Source organism: Sinohyriopsis cumingii, chromosome 10 (genome assembly GCF_028554795.1).
Source record: "Sinohyriopsis cumingii isolate HCF-2022 chromosome 10, ASM2855479v2, whole genome shotgun sequence".
Classification (NCBI taxonomy): domain Eukaryota; kingdom Metazoa; phylum Mollusca; class Bivalvia; order Unionida; family Unionidae; genus Sinohyriopsis; species Sinohyriopsis cumingii.
This window is the reverse complement of record NC_142970.1, coordinates 62401307-62420719: the sequence shown is the minus strand read 5'-3', so window position 1 is coordinate 62420719 and position 19413 is coordinate 62401307. Positions and strand designations below refer to the sequence as shown.

At 36.1% G+C, this 19413-nt stretch overlaps 2 protein-coding genes across 2 annotated transcripts in view; one reads left to right on the top strand and one right to left on the bottom strand.

Annotated features, from left to right (window-relative positions):
• Positions 1–2213: 2213 nt before the first annotated feature.
• On the bottom strand, positions 2214–6023 carry LOC149790244 (uncharacterized). The gene has a single exon (XM_089972266.1). It carries the CDS (start codon positions 5611–5613, stop codon positions 4354–4356), a length of 1260 nt encoding a protein of 419 aa, XP_089828392.1. The 5' UTR covers positions 5614–6023; the 3' UTR covers positions 2214–4353.
• Positions 2768–19413, top strand: part of LOC149790238 (uncharacterized) — a 234553-nt gene continuing 217907 nt past the window's right edge. The window contains exon 1 of the mRNA XM_089972267.1: positions 2768–3038. Within this exon, the coding sequence (XP_089828393.1) occupies positions 2859–3038 (180 nt within the window). The 5' untranslated portion in view covers positions 2768–2858. The remainder of the gene's footprint in view (positions 3039–19413) is intronic.

Genomic DNA, 19413 nt, shown 5'->3' with positions numbered 1-19413 from the left:
TGGGATATGTGCACAAACTTAACGGCTTCCCAGACCCTTCTTCATGTTTCCTTATTCATAAACTCATTCAAACCATTCTCAAAAGTAAAGCTCACGATGTTCGTTTGCCAATTGACAGAATTGCGATGGAGAAGCTTACAGTTTATATGATGCATACCATATCAGACCTTTTCAGACGTACTATGTATTCGGCCATGTTTACATTAGATTTCCATGCCTTTCTCAGAATAGGAGAGATTGCAGTGCAAACAACTGCACATCAGAATGATAATTTGATACAATTATCTCAAGTCACTTTTTCCCACAAGCGTCTTACAATCACTTGTCGACACTTCATTTACAAGCATACCTAACCCTGATGGGTAATACTCCAGGACCGCTTTTTATGAAACAAAATGGGCAACCAGTCTACAGGGTAGAATTTAGTACATAACCTAGAACAACGCTTTGCTTTTGTGGCTTTAATTCTAACCATTTCAAGTCCCATAGTTGATACAACAAATATTTGGACTGGTGCACACGTGTTTGTATGCATTTTCCATCGGGTTTGAAAAGATCACGGTTTATACACAACACAAGAGGAACGGCTGCACGAATAAAGTAGTAGTGTCCGATGTGATGTGATGTGATGTGATTTGGATTTTTAACGTAACTTTAAAAAGATTTCAGTCATATCGCTTCGATGTCTGCAATGTGGCAGTTTATAGTGATGTCTTAGCATTGGGGCATCATTCCACAGACATGTATCATGATGTCCCACCCAGTCACATTATCCTGACACCGGGCCAACCAGTCCTAACGCTAACCTCTTAATGCTGAGCGCCAAGCGAGGCAGCTGTTAGTACCATTTTTGTAAGTTAAAGCGGTGATGTATTCTCAATGCTACACAATGCTACCGCACCTTTAAGTTCAGTCTGCTTTAAGATATCAGTTTGTGAGTCAGACATCTGAATTTCTTCCAGTATAAGATATAATGGCATGAAAGAGCCAAAGAAACAAGTCTGTATACATTTTCATCATGGCAAATATTACCAATCTTGGAATATGACATCTGAAAGCAGTAATACTAAAATGCATTTGCTTTTTAAGATTATTCATAATATATGCTTCTTCAACTAAGTGCTGTAGCATAGACCAACTAATATTAAAGTGCATAACGTTTTCCTCGTGTTACTGTAAAACTTTTGGCATCTTAATTGTCGTTAGAAATTAAAGAAAATAGGATGGAGTTTCATAAATATTTGGGGCCCAGGTTTGCCAAGTAGTCTAATGCGCTCGACGTTACAGATTTCCCGCACATCTCAACTCAGTCCACGTGGGTTCGAACCTATTCTCTGCAAACATGGATATGCGATAAAACTTGCCAGTTGATACTCGTGAATCTGTGATTTCCGGGTTCATCCTCAATCAAATATAATTGCGGCCATATGGAGCCTATCATGTGCTGAAAAACGGCGCTATACCTACGACAACAACAACCATAAATTGTCTTCTTAAAGTCATACATTGCAATCCAGATAATTAAAGAGTTTGTGAGTTATATAAGCTCTTGCAAAGATTTATGTGATACCTAACAGCTTTAAAAACATGGCTGATGCCGTCACAGCCATCGTCTGTACGTGGTCTTACATGACTTAACACACATTCCTTTGTTTCATCTGATATAGTGTACATAACCTCTGGCAAAATTATTTTAACTGGACCCTAGGTTTAGATAAGTGTCCGTTTCCTTCGATATAACCACGAGAAACAAAATTCTGTACAATATACGTGTGGTTTGTAACAATGTGCCTGAAACATTAAGATTTCTTATATTAATGTAAAAATATAAACGACGAGAATAGCATTGCCACCACAGAAGGCATCGAATGGCATGAGACGACAATAATAACAAAACGTTTCATACGTTACCCCAGTAACACTACAACTGATGGAAAGTATTTGGACAAATAACATCACGTGTGCAACATAACGTGTAGTTGTACTACATGAATTTAAAGTTAGGTATTATGAAGTTACCTCATTAAAGTTTCACTGCTTGTTACGTAGCTTTATCATTCAATAGACATTAACCACCACGTGCGGTGCAGTAGTATTTTTTTTTTTTTTTTTTTTTTTGTTTTTACATTATGGGTGTCTGAATTCTTCCTTATCAATTAAAACGAGTATATGCTCTTAAAATAAGTAATAGAAAAAGAGTGAAATCAACAAGCTTTGTAAAATTTAACAAATAATTTATTTCCCAAGAATAAGGAGAAAAATAGAACTTACAGTATTGTGAATTATATCCCAAAATATTCCAAGAATTAAAGACGCACGTCCTAGTAATAATTAAAGGCGACGACATGTCTGTTATGGTCTACGAAGTGCTGATGTGTAAACAGTCTCGTTGAATCACATAAATATTCCAGGTCTGAATTCAGTGTAAATTGCAATGAATGTCTTTGTCCAAGAATTTTGTCACTTGTTTATTCCCAGTGAAAATAATCACTTGAATTCAATAATTAGGAATAATATAAAATTCAGCCCAAACTGCTCACAACATAATGCAACTTAAAGTGCAAGATGTTAAAGCACAACTGGTAAAATCCTCACAGTCACAATATAATATTGTTCTCTGGTTGACTTCAGGCCACATTAGCATTTGCTACAAACAAACATTACCTAATGGAAAATAACCTTCTATGATGATCTAATGAGTCTTGTTTATTTACAACATAATAGCATATCAAAGTATCACAAATAAGGCAAGAAATAACTTGGTTTCGCCTTTGAACGATTTGATCATTTTTGTCTTACATGCGTACAACGTTACCCAGGGTGAATAATTGTTTTTCTAGGTAAGCAATTGAACTAGCATGTACCTCGTCATAGATCGCTTGTGGCGAGATTTACTAAAATTACAGTATGCAAGTGTATTTTACCCTAATACTCACTCTTCTGTGGATTTAAGGCAAGTTCCGTTTTTAACTGACACACTCATTTATGGATCTTGTCAAGGAGTGAACGTTCTCCATTTATGTTTTCCGGCCATAGGGGTAAGTGTTACATTTTTATTTTATTTGATATCTGAAGCGTATTCAGTTTTTAAACGGCGTATCGTGAAATGATGCATTTACTACTAGGCAGATTTTAAAAGTTGTGAACGTTTGAATTACAAGTTGCTATTAGAGTTTAATTTAGTAGCATGTATCCATATATATCAAATTCGAACCTATTGTGACCAGTTTGGTTTTACTGTAGCTATTTAGGGATGTCTGAAGCTGTTTAGGGCTGTCTGTAGCTGTCTAGAGCTGTATGTGCGTATGTATATACGTATGTCTGTGCGCATGTCGGATCCATGAAGGGTGGGCGTGGCCAATAGAAGTGTGCCAACCCAATTTAGGAGAACTGTGTACTGTCGGTGCGTATGTGTGTGCGGGTACCTCATTCGGTCCAAGCATCCATTCAGACCTATCCTGCCACAAAAATTCACATTGGAATCTCCAAAACACCTGATGCTAATCAACGTATATACCACTTCTTGTGGTATAATAATTCTGAATAATAATTCGGCTAATAAGCTCATACAAACAGAGCATAATATAGCTATTATTAGTTGTCTATATATATATATATATATATATATATATATATATATATATATATATATATATATATATATATATATATGAAATAAATGTAAAATAAAGTCAATCAGGTGGAGCAGAAATAAACTCAGTTTTGGACAAGGTCAAGTCCAGTAAACAATGTTTCATTACAATAGCATGTAATGAAATAAAAAAAATAATCTATAAGACAAACAATTAAATTAAATATGCTTAACAATTCCCCTCATAAACAAAAATTTATATACATATCACAGTTAAAACGGAGTTCATGTAAGAAACCGTTGTGACTGAAGGTGCCTAAAGACTTGCAATATATGAATAAAGTTTTTGTTTTTTTAATCGCTGTAAAGTTGCAGCAGCTTCTTATGAGCTAAATTATTAAGATCCGTCTTTAAAAAAGGTTGTAACCAATGAAGAGAATCACAGACTGAGGTCAATCAAGACTATAATATATACTATATAATGAATTAGAAACATGTTTTATGCATTTTTACGCGTTTCTTTTATCATTTATCGTTTCTGAAGTCAGGCCACATGTATCCAATAATCACCAGATACAGTAATGATAATGATCATAACAACGACGACTAAGATAAGCAGAAGTGGTAATAGAAACAATAGTATTATTAATAATGTTTTAAGTAGCAGCAGTAATAGAAACATATTTCAATTGACATACACAAGAAAGAGGCTGGTATTTTATGCTGAGGCATGTGATAAATAAAGTAAATTGGCACAACAATTATGATAATTCGTACACATCAATTTGGTTACATCGCGAGAAACTGACCAGGAATTTGTCTGTGCCTCTGATAAATCTAACTGCAACCGGTTTCCTGTTAGGTGTACATATGAGCTTCTGTATGAATGTACCATTTTGCGATATTTGTTGTACGCACTGTGAACCAAAGATGCATATGTATATATTACCTTCTCTGTCTGTGTCAGTTCCAGATGGTCCTCGGAGAATTTGGCCAGTGTAACTAAGTGCACTGTTGTCCGAAGTGTAATATGAGACTAGAGCATTCCCCTTCCAGTATGAAACATGGAAAATTGTCTTATCTCTGTTAGTGGAGATCATATGAGGATCCAACAGTTCCAGGTCATGATAATTGTTCGGTCTGATTGTCCGAATTTCCCTTCCTTTCCTATCCAAAATTAAAACGGAGTGTTCATCGACACCCGTGGTGATGGCAAGCTGATCCCCTAGTGCCGTAATTGCCCAGCACTTTAGTCTTGTCCTTATCTTTCGAGTCTTTCTCATCTGCCCTTGTATTCCCAGGAACTGGATCCTTTTCTTGTCAGGAAGTGTCACTGCAACCTCTGTGTTAGACACCATAGTGGCACAATAAGGGCCAACGCTCAGACCAAAGCTTTGGTGGAACATGTAATCTTCCCCAAATATTTTCGCTGCCCTATTATTACAATCAATAAATAAATATCGCGAATCTGGAATGTCTAAAATGCAAGTTATAAAACACTCTGAATTATCCTTATATATCCGCACAATGAAATCGGCCACCTTTGTAACTTTTCTGGTGGAAGGCGATGTTGAAATTGACTGAGAACTAGGAGAAGGATCGCTCAGATGCATTGATGGTGTCTTCATGTCAGACAGCGTTGTTAGGTTAGATTGAGAACTGGATGATATGTCAATCGGATGGTTTACTGGTGTTTTAGTATCCGTCACTATTTTATCATTTCTTGCAAGCATCGATTGTCTGTGCATGTCCATCAGCTTCACGATAACATGACTTACAGGAAATGTTACGGCTACATTGTTTGATCCATTCGCCAGCTCTGGAATACGTATCGAATGTCTACAAGTTGGACAAGGCACGAATGTCATGCAATGATTTTCATCCCGTTTACCATCTATGTAGGACTGAAGACACCCCGTGCAATAGGAATGTCCACACGGCAAAAGCCTTGGACAGTTGAACGATGACAAACAAATAGGACATTCAATCATATCCCGAATTCTCTGAGAATCTTCCCACATTCTAGCACATTATATTGTCTCTAATCAGCTCTGGTTTTGTATTGATCAGTGCAGGAACTATGCGCTTTGTTTCTCATCATGACATGCATAGTCTGACAGCTTAAACAATTATTAACTGTCTCACGTGCAAATCAAATCCCATGAGTGGAATCTGCAAGGTCGATTTTCAATTAAATATTTCCACAGCTCAAACACCTGTTATTATTCTATCTGGATATACACAAAGTATCACGAATGTTTACTGTTGAAATGGCTGTAATTGTATTTCTGTTCTAGAAGTCAAATTCTTAAATGGGACTGGCACTGGGGAAATATAATAGTTCTTGTTTTCCATGATATATCCAGTCACTATCGTGCACATATGAATTCTAACAGTGAACTCTTTCTGATTGTTGTGTTCAGTCAGCGCAGGGAATACTATCATATATAGCAGGCGTGTTGTGACTGAATGTGATTGGATGAGTAGATAACCTATGGTAGTATGATAATAGAGGTTTTGAATCTTTTGTACTGATCTAGGTCGAAGCTTTGCCGCCTGCTTGGTGTTTTCCTCACATTATACTAAAATGACCACGCGTGGAATTTGCGAACGGGTGCCAATGCAAGAAAATAGCCATATGGGTTAGGAGTCCTCAACCTAGATCAGTAACCAAGAAAACCGCTATTATCATGCTTCTTTTGTCAACCCTCGATTGCAAAATGGTGGTCTTCAATTTTCGCTAACATGAGTTTCGAACTCGGCAATTCTTAGTTTTATCCTCAGTAACAGTATTGAGACTGCTTATGCAAAACAATTTCTGAATAGACACGTATGCATCAGCGAAGAGATTATTTTACCACGTCGACATCCACACCGGTAACTAATGATATGGGTCAAATAACAATCCCGATTGGTGTGCTATAATAAATAATGTAATAGTGATGCCCGCCACACCCACAACAACCTCACATATCGGTTTGTATTACACTTGTAGCGAGATTCACTTGTTAATTTATATCGCAGCTGGTTTTTCGTTTTGATTAGTTTCTCTTGTCTGTAACATTGCGAATCTTTCATAGTTCTTATATTAATAATGTGATCATTAAATACAGGTATTCGATAGTTGGCTTTGATCAGTGCAATATACCCATGCATTTCTAACCAAATACCTATTTTCACTTGTACAACTGCCTTGAAATTATAGAAGCTATGTACTTTAAGAATATTGATATCTTCGCCAAGTGTGCTCGCTGTGACACAACGTACACTCAGAATCACAATAACTGCGACTCAGTTTGTGTCCGCAAAGATTATACTCGTTTTCCCACAAATAATGTTATTTATTTAACAATAACGTCATTCCATCCCTGTCACGTCTAGATCGGCTTGTGATAAGCAAATATAAGCCAGTCTAGCATCACTTTAAGATGTGAGGATAAGATGTATTAATGCCATCCCAACGGCAGTGAAAACAAGTCTGCCATGTACTATGCACATCTATTTCCTCTCATTCACTGGCCATATTCTCCCAATTATGCTTCATAAACTTACTACTAGCGGTGGCGAAGGCTTCTCTGCGATCGTTTTCTAGTAGCTTTAGCATTGTCAACGTAGTCTTTGATTAAAGCAGTCGACATGCCAGAGTGTACGTTGTGTCACAGCAAGCACATATCACACTGACGTGCCATAAAGCATAAAGCAGACCATAAAGCAATTCCTTCACATTTATTGATTTCGGCCATGTTTTTTAAATGGTGCCTGGCAGCTGAAAAATACTGAGGATTATAGATTTAAGAAACCTACAGAGAGTGGATACCCATATGTCCATGCAAATAATGGAACATCTAGGGTAGATAAGTTTTACATAAGTACAAGTGTAAAGAAATATTATAGAGTCTAGAATTTTAGAAATATCAGTAGCAGACAATAAAGCAATAAATCTTATAAACTTAAAATCATAAACCACCACAATGAGGGAGAGGACAGTGGAAACTTGACAATATTTTGTCAATTTGAGCTGAAAAAATACTGTACACTTTTGTTAAATATGAGTTATCAGTTACATTGACAATTCAATTTAATACAAGTGCACCAGGTATTAAGAGAATATTTAGTATGTTGTTAAATATTGTAATACTCGGTAAATCACAATATAGTCTAAGGGAGACAACACCAACGGTCTTATTTAAATTGTAGCTTTCGTTCGGAGTGATGAGTTTAGGTGATGTCTGCTGATTTGATTACTAATTGTATGAAGTTAGAATGATGAATATTGTCATGCACGAGTGGAAGTGGATGTTTTATATCAGTATAAATAAAACCGGATGGGACAGTAATATAGGTTGAAATAAATTTACCAACATTTCTGAGCAACGCTTCAATCGAGAAATATGGAATCTTTGAATATGTAGGATATACAGGAATTGTACTTGTAATATTCAAATTAAAACGTACTTTCGCCACGGCAACACAATTAGGTATTTAGTACTGAGGTAATTGGAGTAGTGTCCCTTACCCAAGGATAAGCCACTGATGTGAAAATCAAAATTCTGCAAATAGCTTTGAGTGTATGTTCTGTCTGAAAGAAGATACTCCACAAGTTTTAATTACATAATACTACTAGAAAAGGTATTGAAACTTCCACACATGTTGCTCTGTAGATTGATTTATCAATTGATTGATTGATTGATTGTTATCTGTACGGCGCACCAGCACATGTAGTCTATTTAGCGCCATACAAAAGGTTATATGTATAATTATTTAAAAATGATAAAAGGTTGTATACCGACCAGCGATATTAAAACCAAATAGTTAAAAGCAGAACGATCAGATGGTTAAGGGCAATAAATAAAGCTTCCCGATCAACGGGGAATGTAAATGGTATACGTTAATAAAGACAAATCAGAAGTTGTTGAAAATTATAGACGGTAAAAACATTGCATAGAAATGCTAAAGGTGATGGCGTAAAAGTTAGAGCTTAGAGTAAATGTTCACTGCTTTCAGGAATTATATAATATAAGTGATGCTTATTGTATCAAACTGTTCTTTCATGTCATGCACGTTGTAATACTGAACACGCCTAGGTTGGAGGTCGAAACACTCTATCATAAAGTGCTTAACAGTGAAAGGTTCATTGCAAAAAACACACTCTGGTGGGTCTTTGCCTTTTAGTATGTGGCAGCGGGTTATGTACGTATGATCAATTTGAATTCTTGCAATGACTACCTCCTCCCTACGGATAGTTCCGTAGGAAGGAGTCCATTCTCCTATGGTTCGCTTGATGGCGTTACGTTTATTCTTCACCGCATCATTCCATAATGACTGCCGCATCTGATGCAAAGTCTCTTTGATACTAGGTTTAAAATCAGTATACGGTAATTTAAAATCAGTTAGGGCAAATTTAGCAGCGCGATTTGCTTTTTCATTACCGTTAATACCATCATGGGTAGGTAACCAGCAGTATACGATATTGCGGGAGGTACTCAGCTAAGTATTGTTGACAAGAACATTGAACAACAATGGGTTCTTCACTTTTCTATTGTGTAGTGACTGAAGTACTGATATGGAGTCGGATAAGATGATGCTGTTTAAAATACGTTTATTTCGATATATTGCAGAGCAAGATCTATTGCTCTGATTTCGGCTGAAATAAATTGCTGTGCCAGCCTTTTCCTCATTCTTTGATCCGTCAGTTTAAATTCTTTTGTAGTTTTTAAATTCGGCGAGGAGCTCATGATAAGCGTTGTGGAAGCGGAAGGGTTTGTCTCTGATTTGTTTCCATCGTGAAGGGTAAAAGGTACTTTTGGTTGTTTAAGTATCCAGGGAAGTGTTTCAGAGGCGTTTTCTGAATTTTAGAACGATCAATTTTTGTACTGTCAAGGCTGGATGATATTCTAATGCCAAAGGAAGGTAGTGCGTTTGGTTTATTTACGTATAAGGTTTAGCATTTGGATTAAAAAACAGCCGAAAAAGCAGGGTTCAAAATGTTTGATCTTAATGTGAGAGTACACTGTGCGAAAAGCATGTCTCTAAGATGTGATAAAGGTGGTTCGTTCGCTTCAGCGAGAAGACTTTCACATGGGGATGTCTTAAATTATCCCAGAATGGGCATTATTTCTTCATGATGAATTGGGTCAAACATCTTCATATATGACTTCCTAGCTGAACCATAAATAACGCAGCCATTATCCAGTTTGGAGCGGATGAACGTTCTCTATAAATTGATGATGACTTTTCTCTCAGCACCCCAGTCAGTGTGCGTTGCCACTTTGAATACAATTGAAACCGTTATTACTGGCCAATTTTGAATCTTGTTGATATTTTGCTGTAGTTGTCTTTCAATTGTATGCATGTTCTTTAATCGATAGCATATTAGAAAATCATCACCGTATAGCGAACAATCCACACCAGGATCCAAACACTTGGTGATGCTATAGATTTTGATGTTGAAAAGCGCCTCAGATAGAATACTGCTCTTGGGCACACCAAACTCTTGCTCGTGCAAATCGGAGAGGGTAGAGCCTACTCGTACGTTGAATTCTCTATCTGGGAGAAAATCTGATATGAAAGAGAGCAGATGGCCTTTTAGACTCGTACAGGTCATTTTAGTATCCCGTACTTCCATGTCGTGTCATAGGCCTTTTCTAAATAAAAAACCCACTAGTAAATGTTTCTTCTTGATAAATGCGTGGCGAATAAATGTTTCAAGTCTAACCAGATGGTTATTGGTGCTAAGGCCATAAATAAAGCCACTTTGGAAAGGAGATATTAAATTGTTAGTTTCCAAGTATCATACAAGCTGTGAATTGATCATTCGTTCCATTGTTTTGCACAGACATCATGTCAGTGCAATTGGTCTATAGCTGGTAGGTAGTGTGTATACTATGTGTGTGTGTGGCGAGAAACAAGAAATGTGAATTGACTGAATGATGATTTGAAGCAGGATTGATACTTCTGTACGTCTGCATTGCATGTGATAATGCTATGTATGAAATAATTATTTTTTGTTTATCTAATTACAAGTGCGACATAGTTTTGTGGACATGACTAGTAAAGATTTGGCAGGACTAGTAAATTTCTCAGTAAACTAGTCCTTCTGGCTACAAAGAAATTTGTGTTAAATTTGAGCGTTGGTATCCCTTAATTTTACTGGCTATAGCGATTGGTATTTTGCATGTTGTATACGGTATGAATAATTTTTTAAACCCGCACCATTATTCGAGTCATAAACATGCACCTGACGACTTATATTTCGATGTCTGTTTAAAAACCGCATTGTGTTAAGCATGTACTCCACATTAACGACTTTATTTTCCCAAATGAAAAAATTATTTAAAAAGAGTTTGCGCGGACGCAACAAGATTTGGTTTGAAATTGAGAAAGTTTAAGGTGACATAATCCACACCTAGGAAACAACTGTCGTTGGTAAAGCCTTCGATGACAGGAAGGGGGGAGGGGGGTACGATTGCTAACGGACCAAACTAAGCTAGAATGTAAATAATTCTCAACTTTAAGAAACAGAGGGCCTGATGGCCTAATGCGCTCGCTTTTGGATCACTGCCATCTCACCTCTTTCCTATGGTTGGAGTCTCGTGCTCTGCGAATGTGGCATGCAAGAGCTTACCAGTAGCTTCTAGTGGTTTTTACTGGGGTTCCTTCACCACAAATTACACTTGCCTCCAGTGAAGACTTGTCATATGCTGAAAAATGGAATCACAGCTACGACAATTTAGTTGTGTATATTTATGAGTGTTGTTTGTTGTTGTTCCCCATTTTTTGTTGGACAACTCTACGTATGTCACATTCATGGAGTTCGTTTGTCTCACGTAAGCAGCCTATTGTTTAATATTGTTTTTTGTTGCCAAAGAAGTGTATTTGTAAGTAATCTAAAATGTTGCGTTTTTGTTTGGTTTTGCGTGTATGAGTGCAGAGGCAGGGGTATTCAGGTCACTGGAGGTATTGGGTCATTATGGTTTCAATTGTAGTCGCTATGAGGATTTGAGGTAATAACCCATATTTCCCCTTCGACACGCGCGTGGGGGCTTGGTTCATTAGGGTGAGTTATTTTTATCTCTTCGTCATTGTCTCGTTATCTTGTTTTGAGTGTAGTCATGGATGCGTCTACTATACTGTCGTCGTAGTGTTGTGTCTCGGCTGCAACGGATCCCAGGGTTACCACCGTTATGTCATACACCTCCTGAGATGGTCCTTTCTTTTGAGTTTCGACCTGGAGCTCTTGTTATTTCCTTTTTATATAATTTGCCTGATCTGAGTCCACTCCCAGATGTCGTGTTTACAGTGTTGGATGAAAACGAAATTGGACTTGTTGAATGGTATGAGATAGTGAACCGTTTAATTCATTTATGTGATGAATTGTTGCAGACCGGAATTTCTTTCATATGTATTAGATCTATGTTGCCTAGATTCCGTACCCGGGGGCTTTGTCGGTGTCGGTATGCTCGTTTGGCTCGGCGTGTGAATCAAGAATTGGCCAGAGTATTCAGCAATACTACCTATGCTCAGCTCTGCAATCTGCGTTGATTTAGAAGGGTGTACCTTGATGACGATGGTCTTCATTTGAATCATCAGGGTAGTCGCCGGTTGTTGACTCGGATTTTCTCCTCTGTTCAACGTAGTGCTCGGGTGGAGATCGTGACGTAAAAGACAGGAGAAGGAGTATGTGATGTGCATATTATATAAACTATAGTCTGACAATTGATTTATTGTCGTTTGTGTAATATTGCTTTATTAGTATAGTTAATCTATCTGGTGATTTATTATCCATCCGCTTTGAAAAGGGCTTTACCAAATAGGTCATTAATCTCTGGTGTTCTTTTTAACTGGCTTATATAAGCTTTTTCCGAGGTTAGTCGTTGTGACAGTAGAAAGTAAATACACGGATATTTACATCTCCCACTTCCCGAGGGAGATACCCATCGATGAATTTCAAAACGACTTCGAAGCCAGAACCAAAGTAGTAGCAGAGGAGACGAGCAGACCACTTGCTGGAAGGTCCATGTATGAAAACTAAGGCTTCCTCCGAAAAAAACGTGGTGGTGGTGGTGGTGAAGATATCACTGCTGGAAGTTCTATTTTTGAAAACTAAGGCTTCTTACGAAAACGAAAATCAATAACGTCAAACTGTCGTTTGTTTACCTGTAGAGACATTTATTTGCGGTCGAGCCTCCTCTGCTGCTATAATTATCAACCAAATATTTTATCAAGACCTACACAATATCTTGTCCTGGGATCGTGTAAATTTATTGTTATAAATCCATGTGGAGCAGATTGTGCTTTTGAAAAGAAGTTTTGAACTTAATCATGTCCATCTTTCCGCTGCACCAAGCTTGATGAATATTTCTTAAGGTATATGTATCAGCTCCGTTAAATACAACTAAAATATTATTGTTATCTCTGATCACGTTTTGTATTTGTGCATATCGTTGAGTGACATAAATTATATACGTATTTTATGCCTACCTTGAGAACATATTCTAGCTGGATTTGATTGATCGTCAAGCATAGAATCATCGTATACAACTAAATTATTAATAAATCCATCTAGTTCATCAACACTCGGCGCTTCATCAATATCGGTTATAAAATGAATAATGTCGTCACCATCTTCATTTAACAATTTTGCATTTTCATTAAAATCTTTAGGTACATGATAACATCTCTGATCTTCCACTGATGGTGCAACTAAATGCAACTTGTCCCATTTTAACCATCTCATTATCAAATTAAGCAGTAATTGCGTTTTACTAGACCCAGATGGACCTATTATAATCGTTCTGATGGAATTCGGTAATGCTGAGATGTTTTACTGGCTCTTGCTTTCGTGTCGCTGAAAAATCAATTACATCCATATTATAAATATACATGAATCTATATTGTTTACGTTGTAGAGTTAAAACTCCAACCAGTGATTTAGTCACGCGTAAAAAAAAAAAAATAACAAAAAAAAAAAATAATTAACAAAAGCATATGGCGGAAGATGTGCAATATGTAACATAAAATTTGTTTCGTCTTTATTCAACATAAAGACGGTGGTGATATTGCTATATTGATGTCAAAATTTCCAGGGACTCCATGGGCTAAATAACCAGGAGAAAAACATCTACCAGGATATAATTATTGTGGTCCTAGTACCCGACTTCATATTGACCAAGATCAACCAAGACCTGGTGAATATCCTATAAATGTTATTGATAAAGCATGTCACGCTCATGATGTAGCGTATAAAAGTAAAAACCTACAAGATAGACAAATTGCAGATGTGAAGTTGATTCATTCGTTAAATTCCATAAAAAATAAAAATATCAGAGAATCATTAACTAATTGGTTGGTAAGATCTGCGATAAATGTAAACTAGCATTAGGAGTCGGTAATTAATCATCCAATTGTTAAAATAACGGAATCAATTTATTATAGTCTAAGAGGATATTGGGGAGGTAGAGCAGCAATTAGTAAACTTGCTGATGCAGCAGGTGTCGAACGTTCCGCCGCCGCATATTGGTTAGCATGACAGGCAATATAGCAAAATTAACTACCATCTCCTAAACGAATTCAGCATGCACGTTTTGATGTCGGCATTCCTAATGAAGCTCATCAAGGAGATATTTTGTTTTTCCCACATGATAGTATTAACACTGGTAGACTTCAAATAACATATAAATACGCGTTAACTGTCGTTGATGTTGCAAGTAGATATAAAGAAACAGAGCCGCTATCAACTAAATCAGCTGCTGAAGTTACATTTGCTTTTGAGCGAATTTATCAACGATGGCCACAACTATTACAAGTTGATCCGGGCAAAGAATTTCATGGTGCAGTATCATCTCTGATGAAAAAACATAGTTTCGAAATTAGACGAACTTAGACGAGGACATACTGCAAATCATCGTGATCAGGCAGTTGTTGAACGATTTAATCGAACATTTGTTGAACGGTTATTTGGATATCAGTATGCCAAGGAAATAATTCAAGATACGAGATCTCGAGAATGGGTTACAAGATTACCAAGTGTGATAGCTGCATTAAATAATGAAGTTACTCGAACAACTGCCCTGAAACCTATTAATGCAATTTACAAAAAAGCACATACCAAAAAAAAAAAACGAAATGATTTCTCAAAGCAACCAGTATTAGGTAATGTTACTGTCAGATATTTATATAAACCTGGTAAATTTGAAGGCGGTAAAAAAAGAGACTGGTCATATTTTGAGTGTAACTAAACATAAAATAGCTAGCGTGGTAAGATCTACCGTTAGACCTGTAATCTACAGACTAGATTCAACTGCTCCTCAACGTAGATTTGTACGCGAGCAATTACAAGTAATTCCTGAAGAAACACAATTACCACCGCATTCACTTTTGTAAACTAGCACATCGACGTCGATTACATTCAAGACAGGTCCGCATTACATTTTCGCGTGTATGACTAAACTTACTATTAATTCTGTTTACGGTCAATTGTCTTGGATTATGACTCGAGTATCGCCACAACATTATTGTATTACAGCTCGCACAATGATTATTATGCTATTGTTTCAGCGGCATTATAAATTCAGCGTCAAGATCAAAGTTGCGTTTATTTATTTTTTGTCACACTGTTTATAGCTAATTTTATTCTTATTTTGTCATTGTAAATAACATCGCTAGTGGATTTTGTAACGTCTATAATAGCCCTCCGCAATTGAGATATTTTTCTAACTCTAGACACTGCGAGATAAACTAAATTTGACCATTCGATATGATCATCGACGATCCAAACTCACGTATCAGAAATAGTTAACCCCTGAGATGAAGGAATCGTCATTGCGTATCCTAGCGTCCACGGAGATTTGTCATTAGATAATGCGCTCTGAACAACATTGACATCAACTAAAACAATATCATTTAACACAAGATTTTGTTTCTCTGATGATCCTGGTAATTCAACGTCGATATTCTGCTGTCGCGTATCAACCGGTCAATAACACAATGGTACGGGTAGATTTGAAATTTTTTCTTTATGTAACATAAATGATTGTTGTTTAAGTGTATCACGAACTATCTTTCTAACTACAACTATCAAATCATCTGGTCTTCATAAATTCCAATATTTGCTCATAGGAGTTTCTGAAATTATATCACGCATTATTTCACACTGAATTTTATTCGTTTGTAGTCTGATTAATTTGTAAAACTCTCTTAATTCTGGATAAAGTGCTCTATGATCATTGGTTATTTCTTCATAATAGTCTACCAAATTCCTCAGCTATTTATGTGGAGACAGTCCAACAAAAGGTGGTGGATTTCCACACACATTATTACAGCAGTATTTTTTTGTTAATAACCAATCAAGAAATGTTTTTAATGTATCTTTAGATACTATACATATTTCATCCCAAACGATAATCGTTGGAATGTATTTCTCTCCCATTCGATCAGGAGTCCATGCTTCTCCTTTCCATCGATAAACACCGTGATAGGTACATGATCTAATATTTCTTTCTCTCATTTCTCTTGCGAGTCTGTGTGTAGGGGATCATATCAAAATTCCCAAATAGTTAAATCACTCGAGTTGTTTTACCAGAACTACATGATCCATTAAGATGCATTGTTTTATGTCTAGTTACGGGATCATACACTGACGGTGCAGATGATAGCTTTAATGTCTGATGTTTTCTGCAACATTGGCTGATTGAGAATAATTGAGTATATTTTCTAGTTTTATTATCCATTCGCCCCATGATACACAAGTGCTGATATTCAATTTTTCCAGTAATCCTGAATATTTGTATTGATTTAAAACGAATCTGTAGCGACTCTGACAGCAAACTGAGAAACTCCGTTTATCATCGATAATAAATTTATCGAAACGTATGCGAGCATTGAGAATCTTAAATGAGTAAATTGTGGTGACTCACCGTCCATATAACTCACAATTGTGCCTAATTTAGTTCCATTTGGCAAAAAGCTATTTCTCGACTTATAAACGTATTGTTCTTCGTTGTATCAGCGTTTATAAAATCTAACTCAGCGTCGTCCATAATCAATCTTGTACAATGTCGTTTATGATCGTATGCCCCTCCTTGTGTGAATTTACCGATTATTTTTCTGCTGAGATCTTTTGCGATTTTATTTTTGTAATCGGTTGTATCAGGATTTTCATCATCAGAATATTTCTTTTGTTGTGGTAACCAAACTTCTTTCTGCGGTCGATATGATATAATTGCTTCACTTACCGTCAAAAATATCAGTATTTTTACCTCGAGCATATGTCGTAATAATGCTGTTGGTGCCCACATTATATCTGAAAAATGTTTGCCAAACCAAGCATAACAAATAGGATGTAGACCTTTAGCAAACTCGAATGATTCAACACAAGCGAATCCAGTCAGGTCAAAATCTGGCAATATTCAGTTTATCGATACTCTGGTCATTTCGTGTGTCGGATGACCGAATCTTTTAAAATATACAGAACACTCTCCCATTCCAAGAAAACTTCCCGGAAAACATGCAACCATATCAACTGAGATAACATCTCTTTGATCGTATTTACTAGTCCAAAATCCACCGTGTCCGTATTCGAGACAACTCGATATTATGTCATTAATAAAATCAAACCGAGTTGGTTTCCACGAATTTTTCTCTCTAGCAGAATGAGCTGCAACTGACGGAACAGTAAAACACTTGCTGAGTAATTTTCATCATCATCAGTATATTTTAATGCAAGATTTTTCATTTTTGTATGAAGAAAATCTGTTCGCTAAATAATGCCATTATGTCGTACAAATTGATCAATTTTTCTATTTTCTTCGACACAGATGTTTCCATCTGGTCTAATCACTTCATCGTCATTTTCAAAACTCTGAAATAACCATACTGCTACAGGATCTTTTTTACTATTTTGTTAATAAAATCAAATATATCTCCTTGGGAAAATTAAACGGTTCGATTTTGTGGGAATATTGTTGCCGTATTAGTCCATGCATGCGCATTATGATCAATAATTTCGATCGAAGCTCCTTTCGATTTATATTTTGATTCGTACAAAATCTCCCCGGTTATCATTTTTACTATTATTGGAAATTTTAGTTTTTTTTTCTTCTAGCTCAGCGACCTCTTTGATAGACGCTCCGGTGTCTTTATTTATCCCCACTCGTTTATTATTTTACGTTTTTATCTGTTAGGCCGTTTCCACGGGTCGAAACGGTAAAATGTTCCGTTACTCGTTCGGCTACACAATTCAGTCTTGAAAATTTCATCGGTTTTAGATTATCAACGCATGAATTTTTCATTAAACGGATAAATTCCATAAATAACCGCGGTTACAGGATACGCTCTTTCATAACACGGTTTGTCAATACCAGACAACATTCCTGGTTTGGAATTTTTACTCAGCATGGCAATTTTTTCGTTATGAAGATCAGGATCATATTTATCACGGATGATCCAATTGTCTGTTTTTGTTAGTACAATAAATTTTACATTAAAAAGATATTTTCGATTGTCGAGATAATTAATGACAGCTGCTGCTCGTTTGTCGTTCATCGTAGCATCGACACCATCGGTGAATTTGAATGTTGACCATACATGAGAAGCGACATCTTAACTAAATTCCTTCTTGGCGTCGTGAATTTTATTAATCAGGGTTTTTTTTTCTTCGGATCAACGAGAGCTTTTATCGGCAAGTCAGGGGATATTCTGTCAATGTTAAATTTATGTTTAGGAGGCTTGACATTTGATAATCTCTCGAATTCGCTCATATTATAATTAAGACAAACATTCAAATTGAAATATTATATATAATGATTTAAACAAAAGGATAAATGCAGATGACTAATGATAGGTTTCTTGACACCTTGTAACAAAGCTTGCGTAAACGAATTCTGCGGACATCATTTGGAAAGTGTTCGTTTCAGAAGTTTAAGACCAAAACCGTGTTTGAAATTCGGTGTTGGAGTTAGAAGAAAAACGCGGTTATGTATGCAATGTGGTGGTAAAAAATACAGAGATTTCAAAAGACACTATGATAGTAACAGGGTTATAAATAGCGTAGAAGATTATCTAATAAGATTCTCAATGTAATGATTGAGACAATTATTTAATAAATAATATTATATATATGAAGCAAAATATTGCTAACCACCGAAGTCAAGACTTTGTAAGACATCCAATAATCAATGATTACGAAGGAAATCGTGATCATGTAATCAGACACTGTCAACGAAAAATTCCAGTCGGTTCTGCTAATAATCACGGTTATCTAAGATTTACTGTTAGGAAGAAAACATATTTCTGCCATAAATTTATTTACCAATGTTTCAATGGATTAATCAAAGATGGTCTTGTGATCGATGATATTGACTCAGACAAGAAAAATAATTCCTTGGATTATTTACGAGTTGTCACGCAAAGCCAAAATTGTCAATTTGGAAATACTGGTAGATGTAAAACAATTGGAAAGAGGGCGGTTAAATCTACAAATACAGAGATGGGCTTCGTACAATTTTGTCACAGAAAATATAACCAAATCTTCTCTCTCTAAGAAATATATAAAAAAAAATCACTTTCCTTTATTGTTAGAGATAACAGTCAAGCTCAGCTATCTCCGGTAGGGGTATTAAGAAGTTATGCCTCTTATATTTACTAAACTATTTATCTAATGTCTTTCTTTTGTATCATCATAATGATTGTTAAAATAATTATGTTACAACGATTATTTTACCATTTCAAGACTTCCATTGTTGCTGAGGAAACTTTTAAAATTATTATTATTATTATTATTATTATTATTATTATTATTATTATATATATATATATATATATAT

Coding starts and splice junctions, on each gene's coding strand:
- LOC149790244 (XM_089972266.1), bottom strand. CDS start 5,613: ATGTGGGAAGATTCTCAGAGAATTCGGGATATGATTGAATGTCCTATT.